General features: G+C 40.4%; 1 protein-coding gene across 2 annotated transcripts in view; it reads right to left on the reverse strand.

The window, feature by feature from the left end:
* Window positions 1-908: 908 nt before the first annotated feature.
* HIBCH (3-hydroxyisobutyryl-CoA hydrolase) overlaps window positions 909-19534 on the reverse strand; it is a 787172-nt gene continuing 768546 nt past the window's right edge. The window contains exon 14 of one of the 2 annotated variants that reach the window (XM_075319035.1): window positions 909-1775. In XM_075319035.1, coding sequence (XP_075175150.1) covers window positions 1660-1775 — 116 coding nt within the window. In that variant the 3' untranslated portion in view covers window positions 909-1659. The remainder of the gene's footprint in view (window positions 1776-19534) is intronic. The other variant, XM_075319034.1, reaches the window with a different exon arrangement.

The raw sequence follows: 19534 nt of genomic DNA on the forward strand, positions 1-19534 counted from the left end.
TTTTTTTTGGGGGGGGGGGGTTATGAGGGGCTTATGAATACAGCCATTGTAAAGGTAATGCAATGGCTTTATTCTTTGGGACAGAATGATTACAGTGACATCACATTTATAATTTCTTTATGTTTTGCCCCTTTTACACAATAAATAATAATTTCCTATATTCTGATAGCTATAGCTCTTTTTTTTCCGACTAACTGAGCTGAGTTGGTGCTTGTTTTTTGCGGTACGAGATGACATTTTCAGGGATACCATTTGCATTTGACATTTTGATAGCACAGTTCATGTGCTCAAATAATCGCTATGACATACTGGTACATCCATTTATAGGAACACACCGCTACGTCCAATGTCGGGAAGGGATTAAGGACCAGATAATTTTTAGTCTTTCCACGTCTTATTTAAAGAGCCAGAACAATTTTATTTTGACAGACGTGTGAGGGCTAGTTTTATGGGGGACTAGATGTAGTGTTGAAAGACATGATTTACTTTACCATATCATGTACTGAAACAAGGGAAGAAAAATCCAAGTTTGCTGCAATGGTAAAAGAAAAAAAAAATCCGCTCATGTTTTTGGGTTTTGTTTTGACTTGGTCAATCTAATTATGGCAATAACAAATCTGAATAGATTTTTTTTTTCTATTTTAAGTGATGACATTTTTTTTAATATTGTAAAACAATGTTTTTGCTATGTGTTGTCAGTTTTTGACAGGCATAACATTTTTATTTTTCTGTTGGCGTGGCTGAGTGAGGGTTTTTTTATTTTGCACAGTGAGACAATCTTTTTACTGATACCAATTGTATGTACATAAGATGATTTCGTTGCTTATTATTACAGTTTTTAGGAAGGTGAGGTGACCAACTAATGCAATTCAGGTGATTTCATTGTTTTTCTATGTGGCATTTACAAATCAGGTTAATTAATTTCATATTTTAATAGTTCACACTTTAATGAATGCAACAATACCAAATGTGTTATTTATCCCTTTATAATTTTTAAAGGAAATCTGTCAGCAAAGAGTAATCTGGGTAGTCTGAAGTGCGGTGATGTCATTGAGAAGAAAAGCATAACGGCACTGGAACCCAGAGAAGGTGAGTATATTAATACATACAAACTACATTACATACACACATACATAGATTTAAACAAAAAAAAAAATCTTCATGGGAGGGTTTATTTTATTGTGAACTAGGGTGTGTTCCATTTGGAGATTTTGAAACAAACATAGTTTTCCATACAATTATGATATCACTTTACAATATTTCATGTTTACAATTGTGGCTTCTAAAATAATTATTATTACTATGTGAGCTCACTGTACCTTTGTAGTTCTCAATGAAATTAGTGTTGCAAATGGTTTATAGAGGTTATAAATGAAAACCACAAAGAACATGTGAACATAACCTGTTGTCATTATGATTTAAAAAGAGAAAACACAGAAATTTGACAATAAATGGCTTCACTCAACCACTAACCATGAGTGGGAAAAAAAGATTGTGTGTTATCATTCATATTCTCTGAAAAAAGGCCAATAAAGCAAAAAACTGATGGGGTATGTAATCTTTTGAGCACAACTGTAGCTATCAAAATTTAGCAGTACAAAGTGATTTAAAAAAAAAAAAAATAATAAAAACAAAAACAGAACGTTTGCCTTATTTATATTATAAGATCAGGTCGTTTTCCCCAAGGGATGCAAAACAGCTGTCTAGGTATTCATCAGTGACTTCTTCTAATTTCTGTGGTTTCCACTTTGGATTCTGATCTTTGTCAATCAGGACTGTAAAGCACAAGAAAAACAAATTAAAAGTTACTTAGTTACCATTAACATCAGAGAATATTTTTTGCCAAATTCTGTCATAAAATCTTAACCCAAAAAAATATTGATATACAAATTTCATTGGTATTAGCAATAACAACCAGAGGTGAACTGTAAAACATCTGTCCCAGTGTGGTATGGATAACACATATCCATGATTAACATGTTTATATCCCCTTGACAAAGCGAGTTACTGCAAAATGTGACACGTACGTTGGGGTCTCACCTCGGTTTACCCCCTGTTCTACCACTGTGACTACCTCTAAAGAAAATTTACATTATAGGCTATGGTTCATATGTTTTAATACAAATACCACCATTTTCTGTGCTGAATCTGCCTTCACATTTTTGGGATATTTTTTCCAAGGTGGAATTAATCCTTGTGGGGTATTTTCTCAGGTTGCTCCTGGTGCCACCACTGAGAATATCACTAAATTAAATTCACACCATAGGCTATGGTTCATATGCTTTAATTTAATAATGTCTTTTTCGCTGCCTCACATACTGGGATACCTTCCCCTAGCTTGTGCATGGGGTTAACCCCTGTATATACTATTTCTTACCATTTGTGACTAATCACTACAGGCTGTACATTAATAGCCGCTACGTAGGTTTATTTACATGATTATTTGGGACATATGATACTCTGTTACCAGTGTCTAATAGTACTACTATATATCATCATTTTGTATGTCATTGTACACCTTTGTGGTGTTTTTAAAGAATGTTTAATTAAAAATAATTTTTTTGTATTTGCACAGTCTTGTCCATGAAGTCCTCCTTTTTATATTTATATATATATATATATATATATATATATATATAAAAACTATTTATGTAGTTGGCATTTGTTCTTTTGCATTATATTGTTTATTCTTTTCCTACAAGCGAAATTAAGCAACTTTCTAAATATTCTTTATTAAAAATGCTGCTTCTATAGAGCTGCTAGGCTTGTCACACACTTGTCTTGCTGCTTCAGTAACAAACATGACAGGAATTGTATATAGCAGATTAGAGTTAGACGTGGGGGGATTATGTCCATCTAACTACAGAGGCAAACCACAGGTAAATCTGCAGAAGGCGGAAAAATGCTGTGTATTGAGAGGAGGAGTATCCACAGTAGATTCTGGGATGAGAAACTACACCTCATCAGTGTCAAGGAAGAAAAGAGCCTTCAATAGCTTTGTAAACAGAATCAGTTCAGGGGGGATTGTCCAAGAGAGCTAATAAAAACAACACGGCTGCATTTTTGTACTGTTTTATGTACTTTACTTGTACTAGATACTGTTGCAGCCCCTGTAAAATCTCTTCTCAGTTTACACAATGACATAGCACTGCAGTCAGCTACAGTCATATGAAAAAGTTTGAGCCCCCCCATTAATGTTAACCTTTTTTCTTTATAACAATTTGGGTTTTTGCAACAGCTATTTCAGTTTCATATATCTAATAACTGGATCAACTGAGTAATATTTCTGGATTGAAATGAGGTTTATTGTACGAACAGAAAATGTGCAATCCGCATTTAAACAAAATTTGACAGGTGCGAAAGTATGGGCACCTCAACATAAAAGTGACATTAATATTTTGTAGATCCTTCTTTTGCAAAAATAACAGCCTCTAGTTGCTTCCTGTAGCTTTTAATGAGTTCCTGGATCCTGGATGAAGGTATATTTGACCATTCCTGTTTACAAAACAATTCCAGTTCAGTTAAGTTTGATGGTCGCCGAGCATGGACAGCACGCTTCAAATCATCCCACAGATTTTCAATGATATTCAGGTCTGGGGACTGGGATGGCCATTCCAGAACATTGTAATTGTTCCTCTGCATGAATGCCTGAGTAGATTTGGAGCGGTGTTTTGGATCATTGTCTTGCTGAAATATCCATCCCCTGCGTAACTTCAACTTCGTCACTGATTCTTGCACATTATTGTCAAAAATGTGCTGATACTGAGTTGAATCCATGCGACCCTCAACTTTAACAAGATTCCCGGTGCCGGCATTGTCCACACAGCCCCAAAGCATGATGAACCCTCCACCAAATATTACTGTGGGTAGCAAGTGCTTTTCTTGGAATGCCGTGTTTTTTTGCCTCTATTCATAACGCCTTTTTGTATGACCAAACAACTCAATCTTTGTTTCATCAGTCCACAGGACCTTCTTCCAAAATGTAACTGGCTTGTCCAAATGTGCTTTTGCATACCTCAGGCGACTCTGTTTGTGGCGTGCTTGCAAAAATGGCTTTTTTTGCAACACTCTACCATACAGCTTCTCCTTGTCCAAAGTGCGCTGTATTGTTGACCGATGCACATTGACACCATCTACAGCAAGATGATGCTGCAGGTCTTTGGAGGTGGTCTGTGGATTGTCCTTGACTGTTCTCACCATTCTTCTTCTCTGCCTTGCTGATATTTTTCTTGGCCTACCACTTCTGGGCTTAACAAGAACTGTACCTGTGTTCTTCCATTTCCTTACTATGTTCCTCACAGTGGAAACTGACAGATTAAATCTCTGAGACAACTTTTTGTATCCTTCCCCTAAACAACTATGTTGAAGAATCTTTGTTTTCAGATCATTTGAGAGTTGTTTTGAGGAGCCCATGATGCCACTCTTCATAGGAGATTCAAATAAGAGAACAACTTGCAAGTGGCCACCTTAAATATCTTTTCTCATGATTGGATACACCTGCCTATGAAGTTGAAAGCTCAATGAGGTTACAAAACCAATTTAGTGCTTTAGTAAGTCAGTAAAAAGTAGTTAGGAGTGTTCAAATCAAAAAATTGATAAGGGTGCCCATACTTTTGCACCGTTCAAATTTTGTTTAAATGCGGGTCGCACATTTTCTGTTAGTACAATAAACCTCATTTCAATCCAGAAATATTACTCAGTCCATCAGTTATTAGATATATGAAACTGAAATAGCTGTTGCAAAAACCCAAATTGTTATAAAGAAAAAAGGTTAACATTAATAGGGGTGCCCAAACTTTTTATATGACTGTATGTAAAGGAATTACATAGACTTAACAGCAACAAAATAACAGGAAATATTTATTAAAAAATCTGATTATAACATGACCTTTTAGCATTTATAAAGTTAATAAGTAATAAAAAAACAAATAATCTGCAAAAGAGAAGATAATAATTAGAGACTTTGAGACTGGCCTCACCAGTGAAGTACCCTCTTGTTGTTGTCGAGGCTCAGTATTCAACAGATGTGGTTATAAGCAGCACAGGGATTTTACTAGTAGTGATGGCTGGACCCCCCCCCCCCCCGATATATGGAATCGGGAGACTCACCCGAGCTTTTTGTAAAGTCCGTTTTTGGGGTTGGAGATAACGCGAATTTGCGTCCCAACCCAGAGCTTGAACTTTACAGTTAAGGGATGGGGCGGGGGGGCTGTAAAATAAAGAATATAGTAAATGATAAACATTGTCATTATGCCTACTGGTCCCGCGATGCGTCCTGCAGACTCTTTCTCCCGGCCACTTCTACTTCCGGGTCCAATCATTAACTTCCGGTGGTATTCACTGCACTGCTTGTCACTTCGCAGTCTTTTGCTGTTTTCAGCCGTGTTCGCGGTGACGTCAGGGTTCACCTGAGTCCATGGCTTAGCCATGGACTCGATTGAACTTTGACTATCACTGTCAGCCTGCTTCTCGCTCTGTAGAGACGCTTGTCTGTACACAGCGATGAAGCAGAGCTGACATTGCTCTCCTTGTGGACTACGTTGGACTAAGGCTTTTTTTTATAATAAAGATGGAGTCTCTAAATTTTTTTTGTTTTATCTGTAATAAAAAAAAAAATTCTATGTGTTGTGTTTTTTTTTTACTGTTTACTAGAAATTCATGGTGGCCATGTCTAACTTGGTGTGACACCATGACTTTTGGGCTTAGTACCAGCTGAAAATACAAAGCTGGTATTAACTCCTTTATTACTCAGTGTGCCACCGACATCAGGGCCATCGGATGAGCTGGGTAAAGTGTCTGGAAATGGCACTAAGACACAATGTGCCATTTCCAGGGGCGTCTGCGGTTTTTAGCATGGGGGGTCCAGAATTCTTGGGCCTTACCATGCTGAGAATCCCAGCCCCCAGCTGCCTGGTTTTACCTGACAGAATCAAAATACGGCGGGAGAAGATGCATTTTTTTTTGATAAATAATTAAAAAAAAATTAATGGGCTTCTCTGTATTTTGATTGCCAGCCAAGGTAAAGCAAGGCAGATGGGGGTGGCAGCCCGTAGCCGTCCGCTTTATCTGCGCTGTGAATAAAAAATACAGCGAAGCGCTACTTCATTTTTTTAAATTATTTATCTTTACACTACTATATGTGTGAGGGACCCAACAGCCAATCTCAGACGCTGTCACGCAGAATGGGTGTCTGTGATTGGCTGTTGGAGTAACCAGGAATCTGCCCGTACATTCTAGATGTTAGGATGTATGGGCTGGTTTCAGGTTACTCCAGCATCCAATCACAGATGCCCACTCTGTGACAGCATCTGAGATTGTCTGTTATTTTAACAGTAAAATAAAACAACAACACAGAGAAAAAAATATTTTATTAGAAATAAAACAGAAGACATTTAGGACTCCATCTTTATTACCCAAAAAAAACCCTCCGACATAGTCCAAAGGTGGGCGAGCATCTTCAGCTCTGCTACATCTGTGCGATAGACAAACACAGGTCTGTTCACATAAACTCAGCTGAGAGCTGTGAGAGACTTCACCCGAGTGTACAGTTGAGACCGGTCAGCTGTGCTTCCGGGTAACCTCCACTGACTACAGGACCTTCCATGATGTCATAGACATGTGACCAGTCTGGTGTGAATGTTGTTGTTTCCTCGTGGGTTACAGTACCTTCCATGACATCTTGCACACGTCACCATTCATAGTTTTTTTTTTTTTGTTTTCAATTAATCAAACTGGTGATGTCAGCTGTGCCATCGGGTAACCCTAAATCTGATGTCAGCGCTCAATTTACGGCAGTGTTTTTGTGACGTCAGTTATCCGATCTTCTCCCTCTCTAAAGAAGCAAAAATACTTCCCTAGCGAAACGTGCCTTGGGGGTACAGAGCCTGGTTATTTGACTCCACTTTGGAGTTTCCTGCGCCCACATACATAGATAACTTTATTGACATAGGTACGTACCCTTAAGAGGTTGAGGGGTGGATTATATGCACTGTATTGTACTTTATTCACTTGAGTTTCCACTCTCCTACCGATCTACTTCTCTTTGTCATGTGTATGCTGCATAAGGGGGTACTTTATGCATGTTGTTACATCATGCTGATATTTCTGATCAGAATTTTCCAATCATGTGGTGCTTTATCCCCATCATGTTGGTTTTTATGATTCACTCTGGTTTTATCTTGTTCACCACTGTAATTGTTTTGTGTCAACAAAATCTCAGATATTTATGTTGCAAAATTAACTCCAGTCCTCAATTTTTTTCAGATCTATTATGGAGTTTGGCATTGGAAAAACTTATGCAATCATCAGCAATTATGATAGATATGGTTTATAGGAGTTTTGTTCTCATATTGAGTGGTTAATGAATGGTAACAATTCAGAAAGTATGTAGCAGTGCTCACAGAGCATCTGTCCATTGATTTCTTTATTGAAAAGGGGCAACTAAGATTTATGACAGGTTCTCTTTAAAAGCAATCTATACATTTGCTGATGAAAAACTATTGTTTGCATATTAGTAATTACTTTAGTATAAAAAGTCACCTTAAGATTCAGGTTGCAATCTTCATTCCAATATACAATTTCAGATATAAATTATATAGATATAAATTTGGCTTAGGTGTGTGTTGCACTAATATATGGTATATGTGACTTCTTGGAATCTGCACTACTGCCTCAACCAACTGTCTTCAATTAGCAAAATCTCATTCATGTACCCATTTCTACATCTATGGCCTCATTCATATGTGTTTAACCCCTTGACGACCGGCCGATTTTGCGCTTTCGTTTTAAGACCTAACTTTTTTTATTTTTCAGTCAATATGGTCATGTGAGGGGGCTCATTTTTTGCGGCACGAGCTACACTTTTAAATGAAACCATGAGTTTTACCATATAGTGTACTGGAAAACGGCAAAAAAGTTCCAAATGCGGAAAAATTGCAAAAAAAGTGTGATTTCACTATTGTTTTTGAGATATTTTATTCACTGTCTTCACTACATGGTAAAACTGATGTGTGGCTGTGATGGCTCAGGTCCGTGCAAGTTCGTAGATACGAAAAACGAATAGGTTTACTTTTATCTAAGGGGTTAAAAAAAAAATCAGAAGTATATCAGAAAAAAGTGGTGTACGTTTTTACGCCATATTCCACAACCCGTAGCGTTCTCATTTTTTGGGATCTATGGCTCAATGACGGCTTATTTTTTGCGTTGCGAGCTGAAATTTTTAACCGTACCATTTTTGCGCAGATGCTACGTTTTGATAGCCTGTTATTGCATTTTGCACAAAATTCGTGGCGACCAAAAAACGTACTTTTGGTGTTTAGAATTTCTTTGCCGCTACGCCGTTTACTGGTCAGATTAATTGATTTTATATTTTGATAGAGCGGGCATTTCTGAATGCGGCAAAACCAAATGTATATTTATTTTTTTTAACCCTTTAACTTTCAATGGGGCGAATGGGGGGGTGATTTCAACTTTTAGGTTTTTTATTTTTTCTAAACCTTTTTTAAACTTTTTTTTTTAATTTCACTAGTCCCCCTAGGGGATTTTAACGATCAACAGTTTGATAGCTCATTCATTTCTCCCGATCAGAGCAGCACTGCTCAGACCGAGAGAAATGATCATCTCTTCTAACAGCACCTTACCCTGTGCTACCATGACAACCACCGGATCCACGTGATCACGTCACGTGACTTCCGGTGGAGGCATGTGAGTAAAGTTATAGTGCTATCGCTATTATAATGGCGCTGTCACATATTGATGGGTTAAAAGTCACGGGTGGATAGCATCAGCTGTACATATTAGCTGAGATGTGCGCCGATTAACACTATGATTGCTAGGACATAAGGTTACTGCCCGCAGTTGTTAGAGGGTTAGAGACAACCTGTAAGTGCACACTTGTGTAATGTAAAGACATGACTGTAACGGTGCTATAATACATATTAAATTCACATCTTTCGTGACACTTTGTTGTGACTGTACAGTAGGTTGTACTAGCCCTGATGAAGCCGCTGCGGCTGTGACACCCATCCTGAGCGGTATTATTGACTCTTCGTTCCACACACCACTGTGTGATCTATTGACCCCTGGCCTCCATTGGTGACTATTACTCGTACTCTTAGCAGTGTCTGGCACCAGGGCTACGGCCCCTGGATCGTTTTTGCTTCTGTGTCAGGGCTTGCCGGCATGATTTCAGCCTAAATTTCCTACAGGAGCACCTGGTGCTGTCCGATTACCCTATAACCCATATTATATTTACAACTATATACCGTCATTATTTTGGGTTTTATAGGCTTATATACTACTGTTACTGCTAGTGCGGTTTGGCTATAGGTATGACCCTTTGTACCATCTCTGCAGCTATATGCTTCAGTTCCTATATCTAGTAGCCTACTGGTGACCATCCTCTGTTATACCTTGCATTTTAGATATCATTATATGTTTCCCCATCAGGATATACTGGCATTGTTCCAGGCTCACCTGTAGGGGTTCTGACTCTATTTGGTTTCACTCACTTTTTGCTTACATGCATGGTCATCCTAACTTGTCTAATTTAGGATACCTACAACTACGCGCACTGGCTCTGCTCAGGTTATATTGGCTTGGGCATTTACCTGATTATTACCGGCATTCATATATCTTATAAATAATATTTGTATATATTGTTCTATACATCCGGTGGTATATGGACACATACATGGTAGCATCAGCTATTGCTACTCCTTTGGTGCTATTATAGATCATGCGCAATATACATATATATTTGATACCTGATATTTGACATTGCACTCCTTGTGATTTCCATCTAGTCACTTATACATGTTTATTATTTGACACTGTATTTATTAGTCGCATCTATCATTGTCAGATTGTGGCCCGGGTCCCGCTCAGTGGGTGTTTTTGTCTTTTCATGTTTTTTAATTGTTTTTAAAAATGTCTTTTTCAATGCATTAATAAAGTTGTCTTCCTTATATATTACTTTTGGTGTGCCCCTGATTGTTTTTGCGGAATCTTGCTCTTTCTCACATTGTTCTGGTTTCTCCTTCCGCAACAGGTTTAGCACCCTCATATCATTGATTTGTATTGTTAGTGGTGCACTCCACCCCTTAGTTGGGTCTTTTCCTCCCTGTCTGTGATTCCCTGGCCCATCCGCCTGCCTCTAGTCTGTGAATGACCAGCCTCCTCTGTTTGAAATCTCACCAGTGACCTGTCATTCCACTGCGCAACAAAAAATAACTTTCGTTTGCTACTTTGCAAAAACCTTTTGTCCTATACTACATCGAGTGTGCATATTCCAAATCCGAAGTCAGAATTGTTGTAACACATCAGGAAATTTTGTTATATTTAACCCCTTCATAACGGGCGATTTTACCATTTTTCTTTTTGCTCCCCTTCTTCTGAGAGCTATAACATTTTTTTTTTTCTCAATCTTACCATATAAGGGCTTATTTTTTGCGGGATGAGTTGCTCTTTTAAATTAAACCATAAGTTTTACCATATAGTGTACTGGAAAATGTAAAAAAATTCCAACTGTGGAAAAATTGTAAAAAAAAGTGCGATTGCACAATTGTTTTGGGGGTATTTTATTCATAGTGTTCACTATATGGTAAAACGAAATGTGTCACTGTGATCAGGTCGGTACGAGTCTGTAGACACCAAACATGTATAGGTTTACTGTTATCTAAGGGGTTAAAAAAAAATTCAGACCTTTGCCAAAAATTGGTGCACTTCTTGCACCATTTTCTGAAAAACGTAGCGTTCTCATTTTCCGGGATCTGGGGCTCGGTGATGGCTTATTTTTTGCGTTTCGAGCTGACATTTTTAATGGTATTTTTGCGCAGATGCTACTTTGTGATCGCCTATTATTGCATTTTGAGCAAAATTTGTGGAAATTATAAACCAAAATTTTGTTGTTTGAAATTTTTTTGCTGCTACGCCGTTTATCGATCAGATTACTTGATTTTATATTTTGATACATTGGGCATTTCTGAAAGTGGCAATACGAAATATGTATGTTATTAATTTTTTAACCCTTTACTTTTCAATGTGGCGAATGGGGGGTGATTTGAACTTTTAGGTTTTTTTATTTTTTTTTTAACTTTTTTTAACTGTTTATTTTACTAGTCCCCCTAGGGGGCAATAAAGATCAGCAGTATGATCGCTAGTTCCTCTCTGTAGATCACAGCTACACAGCTGAGATCTGCAGAAAGACTTTTCACTTGCGTACCGCTTCCGATGCGAGACCATCTGAAGCGATATGCTAATGACCCTCTGCTGTGAGCATCAGCCGAGGGTCATGAAACTGTGATGCGATCTTGTGATCATATCACAGCTGCGGAAAAGAGGGAGGGAGCACTTTCTCCCATCTCCTCCGCTGTCTGTCTATGCGTATATCGCATGTTATACGACTGCAGTGCGATGTTTCACACGCTCCTATAGGCTTGTATGTGGGTCCGTGAGCTGAGACTCGCTGACAAATGCAGCATGCTGTGATTGCACCAAGAGCACGATTCGTGATGAGAAATAAAAGGCAAGAGGAAACTGCCCCATAGTTTTGCACTGATGCGAGTGCAATCCGATGTTTTATCAGATCGCACTCGCACATAGAAATCGCAAGTGGAAAAGAGCCCTTACTCTCACACACGGCAGTCTGCCAGGTGTAGGAGGAAGTGACTCATGATAGCTACAGGAGTCATCACATGACCCTGTGGTACCATGGCAAGCCTTGGCTCCACGTTATCACGTCACGTGACTTTCGATGGTGCCAGATAAGTTAATGTATACCGCGGCTGGGATGTACACCGCGCTGTGACATTTTGACAGCGCAGTGTAAGGGGTTAACAGGCACGGGATCCACTCGTGCCTGATAGCTGCACATGTCAGCTGTTGAAATCAGCTGACATGTGCGTGACTCACCGCTGGCTGCCCGCGACAGCCGTCAGTGAGTATACCGACATAAGGCAGTCACGTACCCAGTTCGTCCAATGTCGGTAAGAGGTTAAGTTTGCACAAATGTATGAAGTAATTTGAAAGCATTGAATAAATTTGTACAGAACGAGTTTCAATAATCTGATCTACATCAAAAATTTCGTAGTAAATAGTTTATGAAAATGTCATGGAATAAGAAAATTACAAGAAGTTCCATAATCCTCTCTTAAAATCTTACTTGAGCAAGGCCCACAGTACTGTCTTAAGTGCTTCAGACATCTGATTTGCGTTTGTAAGCGTTCATATTATTCCGTTAAAAAACCAGCAGTAGTCCTCCGTTAGCCCAGTGCAACATACAGTGCAACAAATAGGAGGTGCCCAGCTTTTATCTTGATCTCAATTTGACAGTCAAAGTAATACTTGTAAGCAAGACACACTCGCTTTGTGAGATTCTTGTGCTGATCATGATTAGTGTATTTGCAACATATGTAGCAGAAATTGTTCAGATCATTAACACATTTCCATCTATCCATCTCAACCACTTAGTGACTAGGCAAACATTTTTAAAGTCAGACATACAGTATGTCACCTTATGATGTAATAACTGGAATGCTTCATCACATCCCAGTTATTTTGAGACTGTTTTTTTGTGATACATTGTACTTGATTTTAATAGTAAATTTAAGTAGATATACAGTATTTTATATTTAATTATAAAAATATCATAAAATATTTTTTAAAATTTGCAATTTACAACCTTTGAATGGTTATCACTTTAATGCAGATAGTCACACCACATAAAATAGTTAATAAATTACATTCCCCTCTCCCCCCATACACTAACACTCTATTAGTCATCTAGATGAGGTAGTCACTATTTACAGCAGCATCTAAGGGGTTAATTGGGCATGGTCAGCCATTGTGACTGATGTAGCAACATGTCCGCTACAGTGGACAAGTGGACAGCCCACAACTGCTGCATTTTCACCCATTTGGAGATGCTATTCAGGTCAGTAAAAAGACGTATTGCTGGTAACTAAGGGGTTAAGATTATAAACTGCTATAACTATAACAGATCCGATCTCTTTTACAAACTATGTCCAGCTTGCCTTATATACTTAAGCGGGCTTTACACACTGTGACATCGCTAGCAATGTCGCGAACGATAGCACCTGCCCCCGTCTGTTGTGCTTCACGAGCAAATCGCTGCCCGTGGCGCACAACATCGCTAACAGCCGTCACACATACTTACCTGCTTAGCGACGTTGCTGTGGCTGACGAACCGCCTCCTTTCTAAGGGGGCGGTTCGTTCAGCGTCACAGCGCCGTCACTAAGCGGCTGCCCAATAGAAGCAGAGGGGCGTAGATGAGCGGACGGAACAAAACCAAAAGTTAGGTCAAATGATCCATCTATATAGATGGAAGATAGATCCAAAAAAAGAAACAATTAACTCACCCATGTGGAAGGTCACTTCAGAAGGATTTTTAGTTGGAGTGTACCCCTACGCGTCTCGCAGACAGCTTCATGAGGTTGAGAAGATGTGGAGTGGTGCCATCTATATAGATGGATCATTTGACCTAACGTTTCTGTTCCTTGTAGCCCTAGATTGATAACAAACTGGTCCTTTTATGATTACAACTAACCCCCTGTTGGACTTTTATGCTTGACTGAGTCCCTTCCGCATGTCAGCACTTGCCATATACTTTGTGATATGTCACGCTATTATTTATAGGTCTACTTTCCTTGATTACTATGTAGGTTATATTGTGCCAATTTTTCCTTGCCCTTGTTCTCCTGCATTATATACAGTCAGGGCCAGAAATATTTGGACAGTGACACAAGTTTTGTTATTTTAGCTGTTTACAAAAACATGTTCAGAAATACAATTATATATATAATATGGGCTGAAAGTGCACACTCCCAGCTGCAATATGAGAGTTTTCACATCCAAATCGGAGAAAGGGTTTAGGAATCATAGCTCTGTAATGCATAGCCTCCTCTTTTTCAAGGGACCAAAAGTAATTGGACAAAGGACTCTAAGGGCTGCAATTAACTCTGAAGGCGTCTCCCTCGTTAACCTGTAATCAATGAAGTAGTTAAAAGGTCTGGGGTTGATTACAGGTGTGTGGTTTTGCATTTGGAAGCTGTTGCTGTGACCAGACAACATGCGGTCTAAGGAACTCTCAATTAAGGTGAAGCAGAACATCCTGAGGCTGAAAAAAAAGAAAAAATCCATCAGAGAGATAGCAGACATGCTTGGAGTAGCAAAATCAACAGTCGGGTACATTCTGAGAAAAAAGGAATTGACTGGTGAGCTTGGGAACTCAAAAAGGCCTGGGCATCCACGGATGACAACAGTGGTGGATGATCGCCGCATACTTTCTTTGGTGAAGAAGAACCCGTTCACAACATCAACTGAAGTCCAGAACACTCTCAGTGAAGTAGGTGTATCTGTCTCTAAGTCAACAGTAAAGAGAAGACTCCATGAAAGTAAATACAAAGGGTTCACATCTAGATGCAAACCATTCATCAATTCCAAAAATAGACAGGCCAGAGTTAAATTTGCTGAAAAAACACCTCATGAAGCCAGCTCAGTTCTGGAAAAGTATTCTATGGACAGATGAGACAAAGATCAACCTGTACCAGAATGATGGGAAGAAAAAAGTTTGGAGAAGAAAGGGAACGGCACATGATCCAAGGCACACCACATCCTCTGTAAAACATGGTGGAGGCAACGTGATGGCATGGGCATGCATGGCTTTCAATGGCACTGGGTCACTTGTGTTTATTGATGACATAACAGCAGACAAGAGTAGCTGGATGAATTCTGAAGTGTACAGGGATATACTTTCAGCCCAGATTCAGCCAAATGCCGCAAAGTTGATCGGACGGCGCTTCATAGTACAGATGGACAATGACCCCAAGCATACAGCCAATGCTACCCAGGAGTTCATGAGTGCAAAAAAGTGGAACATTCTGCAATGGCCAAGTCAATCACCAGATCTTAACCCAATTGAGCATGCATTTCACTTGCTCAAATCCAGACTTAAGACGGAAAGACCCACAAACAAGCAAGACCTGAAGGCTGCGGCTGTAAAGGCCTGGCAAAGCATTAAGAAGGAGGAAACCCAGCGTTTGGTGATGTCCATGGGTTCCAGACTTAAGGCAGTGATTGCCTCCAAAGGATTCGCAACAAAATATTGAAAATAAAAATATTTTGTTTGGGTTTGGTTTATTTGTCCAATTACTTTTGACCTCCTAAAATGTGGAGTGTTTGTAAAGAAATGTGTACAATTCCTACAATTTCTATCAGATATTTTTGTTCAAACCTTCAAATTAAACGTTACAATCTGCACTTGAATTCTGTTGTAGAGGTTTCATTTCAAATCCAATGTGGTGGCATGCAGAGCCCAACTCGCGAAAATTGTGTCACTGTCCAAATATTTCTGGACCTAACTGTATGTATTGCTATACTGTATCCTTATCTGACATCCCAATCCTCTATACTTAATAAAAAAGGAATTTTTTATATGCAACCAATAGGTATTGGGTGGTATTAATTATGTTGATACATACTCTTGGCACACAAAGTCCTATCCTCCTTCGTTTTCTCTTCTACATTGTAAGGACGTGCTGGATCGGCCTTCAGACAGTCGCATCAGTGGTTCCACAAGTGCGGTCTTCTTTTTTGTTAATAATTGGGAATAGAACGACGTGTCAACGATCAAAGATTAGGTGAGTAATTTTGATCGTTAACGGTCGTTCATGCATTTCACATGCAATGACGTCGCTAACGAGGCCGGATGTGCATCACGAATTCCGTGACTCCAACGACATCTCGTTAGTGATGTTGTTGCGTGTAAAGCCTGCTTTACTGCTGACATCAGCCAATAGACCCATTTGAGTGAGTCCGGACAGGTCCAGGTATGTCCGCAGGAATATTTACAATATAATTTAATGCATTAATATTATGAGTGAATATAGGCTTTGCATGTATAACTTAAAATCTAGACATGCCAGACAAAGTCAGTGTTCATATTTGGAATCAGCGCATTCAACTAGTAGTATAAATAACATTTTTTTCTCTCCGTAGCAAAATCATTGTTGCGCAGACCTGAGGCATGAGGTAGGGCCAGGATAACAGACAGGGAGAAGACTAGAGATGAGCCACTCCCCTAGTTTTCGAGTTCGGTTCGTCGAACGGCGGGTGTGTTCGACGAACACCTTCGAACCCCATTGAAAACAATGGCAGGCAAACACAAACACATACAAACACATAGAAAACACAAAAAAAAGGTTCAGCTTACCAGCGTAGAAGCCACAGGACAAATCAGGAGGTGCACGGATCGATCCAGATGAGCCAGTTCTGGTATGAAGTACGTATACACAGAGTAAACTCCTTCTACGGTGTCCAAAAGTGAAACTACTCAGAAGTCCTTATAGGGCAAGGACATGTGACATACACAGCCAATGACACATGCCCTTGCTTGTGTGTGATTGGCCTGCACCGCCCCACTGTACGCGCGGTTAGGAAAAAAAAATGAAGATCGTCATTATTTCAGGAACCCCCGCCCCCTCCGCACACTATACACTGAATTTGGATATTATTATTAACATTGTGCACATTGCGTAGTGTCCATAATTCTACATACATAATTCTGCAGCGATTTGGCACCACATGTGAATGTATTGTGACTGCAGAATTGATGCAGAATGTATGCGCGCTGGATGCTTGCTCTGCCTTTCAGCTCGGCTCCATGCCCGCTGACAGCAGACACAGACAGTCGCGCGATGAGAATGAACTCGGATGAACTTCACCCGACTTCATTGTCATCCTGGGACTCTGTCTGTGTCGCAGCCTGATTTGCGGTCACCGGTGAAGGACACACCAGTGACAGCAAATCACCTGAGTGACTGAAGTGAGCCGCGATCAGCGCTGCCGTCACTGCTGTTACCGGCCTCCATCTTCTCCGCACACAACGCCCCCGTCATCCCCGCACACACTGACCTCCGTCATCCCCGCACACACTGACCTCCGTCATCCCCGCACACACTGACCTCCATCATCCCCGCACACAACGCCCCCTTCATCCCCGCACACACCGGCCTCCATCATCCCCGCACACCAACCCCCCGTCATCCCTGCACACACCGGCCTCCATCATCCCCGCACACACCGGCCTCCATCATCCCTGCACACAACGCCACCGTCATCCCCGCACACTCTGGCCCCAGTCATACCGGCACACACCGGCCCCCGTCATCCCCGCACACACCGGCCTGCGTCATGCCCACACACACCGGCCCCCGTCATCCCCGCACACACTGGCCCCCATCATCCCCGCACACAGGCCTCCATCATCACCGCACACATGCAAGCACTACTGCCCCCATCATCCCCGCACACACCGGCACTACCTGAGTGAAGTATCCGGTGACAGCGTGGCTCACTTCAGTTGCTGCGTGGAGCTGACACAGAGCGGTCGTGTTCTACGGCGCTCTCTGTCAGCTTCATGTAGCAGAGCTGAAAGCGTTGTGTGGATTACTTCGGACCTGGATGGGTGTTTGGGGATTAATATTGTGGTAAATGAGGGGTTTTTTTTGTCTTTTATTCCAAATAAAGGATTTTTCGTTGTGTGTGTTTATTTACTTTCACTACAAATTAATCATGGAAGGTATCTTGGGGAGACGCCTGCCATGATTAACCTAGGACTTAGTGGCAGCTATAAGCTGCCATTTAACTCCTTATTACCCCAATTGCCACCACACCAGGGCAATTCGGGATGAGCCGGGTAGAGTCCCAGGACTGTCGCATCTAATGGATGCGGCAATTACGGGCGGCTGCTGGCTGATATTGTTAGGGTGGTGGGCTCCCCATAACGTGGCGCTCCCCATCCTGACAATACCAACCTCCAGCCGTGTGGCTTTATCTTGGTTGGTATCAAAATTGGGGGGACTGCAGTTTTTTTAATTGTGATTGGCTGCAGTGAGACAGCTGTCACTCAGAGTAGGGGCGTGTCTGACTGCAACCAATCATGGGCGCCAGTGGGCGGGGAAAGCAGGAAATACGAGATGGAATAATGAGCGGCAGCCATTTTCAAAAGAGGAAAAGCTGCCAGAGCTTTGTTACAGCCGTGTAGCTGATCGGTGTGTAGGAAAGAGAGAGGGATTGTGCTGGGGACGCATGACGCATGCAAATGCGCAACATGCGCACATAGCCTTACTGTGAAAAGCCACGCTTTTGTTGATCGAACCATTATCGAACGTTAACGCGAAGCAAATCGAACATCGCCCAAAACGACTCGAATATGAAATTGGCGAACGGTTCGATTCGAACACCGCTCATCTCTAGAGAAAACCCTGTACTCTCAGGCCCTGTGCACTGAAATCGAATTAACAGAAAACTTCAAATAGTGATTAAAGAAGAAAAAGAAAAGTGGATTTCTTCACCTAACGTATCAATTTAATCTGTACTATGCGCTAATGCAGTCAGGTCTTTACTTCATAATACAAAATTGTGCTTAGTTTCTCTTTAAACGTGTACTCAGGGGAGACAAAAATAATTTTAATGGCCATGCCCTCATACACTCTAAAGATAACATCCATAGTGCTGTTTGTTATCCTCATTGTACCTGTTATTCAGTGTAAGGGTTTTCTCACATTAGTGATTAATTCGGACAAGTCCAATGCGGGAAAATATCACATTGCAGTAGGACCAATGTTAATCAATGATGCGGATCAGGTCTTCTATTTTTTTCTAAGGCTAATTCAACAATAACAAAAAAAATGTAAAAAAAAAAATTGCAGCATGCTGTGATTGCCACGGTGTCTCGGATCACACACACCTACACAAGTCTATGGGTGTGTGTGTGTGTGTGTGTGTGTGTGTGTATGAGAAACGTCAAACTGCACTCACAGCAGAGTCTGAGTGAAGCGTCATCAGCAGATCACATCCAATGCTCTAGCATCAGATGCTATACGCTGAGAGGTTACATCACACATCAGAAGTTATGGCCTGCTACTTGCTACCAGCCCCCTGAAATCTGCTTTCCTGCAGTCCAAGAACAGGGTATCTGGCCACTCTCCTCCCCAGGTACTGTGAAGAAGGGAAACAGAACTATGGATTGTTTACAGTTTATGAAGGTATCCCTTTAACCCCTTAGCGACGGAGCTAGTTTTCACCTTAATGACCAGACCAAATTTTGCAATTCTGACCAGTGTCACTTCATGAGGTTATAGCTCTGGAACGATTCAACGGATCTGAGTGATTCTGAGAATGTTTTTTGTGACATATTGGACTTCATGTTAGTACCAAATGTTGGTCAATATTTTAGGCGTTTATTTATGAAAAAAAATAAATTTTGACAAATTTTGAAAATGTATCAATTTTTAACTTTTGAATTTTTATACCGTTAAACCACAGAGTTCTGTGTCACAAAATAGTTAATAAATAACATTTCCCACATGTCTATTTTACATCAGCACAATTTTGGAAACAAAATTTTTTTTGTTAGGAAGTTAGAAAAGTTCAAAGTTTATCAGCAATTTCTCATTTTTTCATCAAAATTTACAAACCATTTTTTTAGGGACTGCATCACATTTGAAGTGACTT

Source organism: Anomaloglossus baeobatrachus, chromosome 7 (assembly GCF_048569485.1).
Source record: "Anomaloglossus baeobatrachus isolate aAnoBae1 chromosome 7, aAnoBae1.hap1, whole genome shotgun sequence".
NCBI lineage: Eukaryota > Metazoa > Chordata > Amphibia > Anura > Aromobatidae > Anomaloglossus > Anomaloglossus baeobatrachus.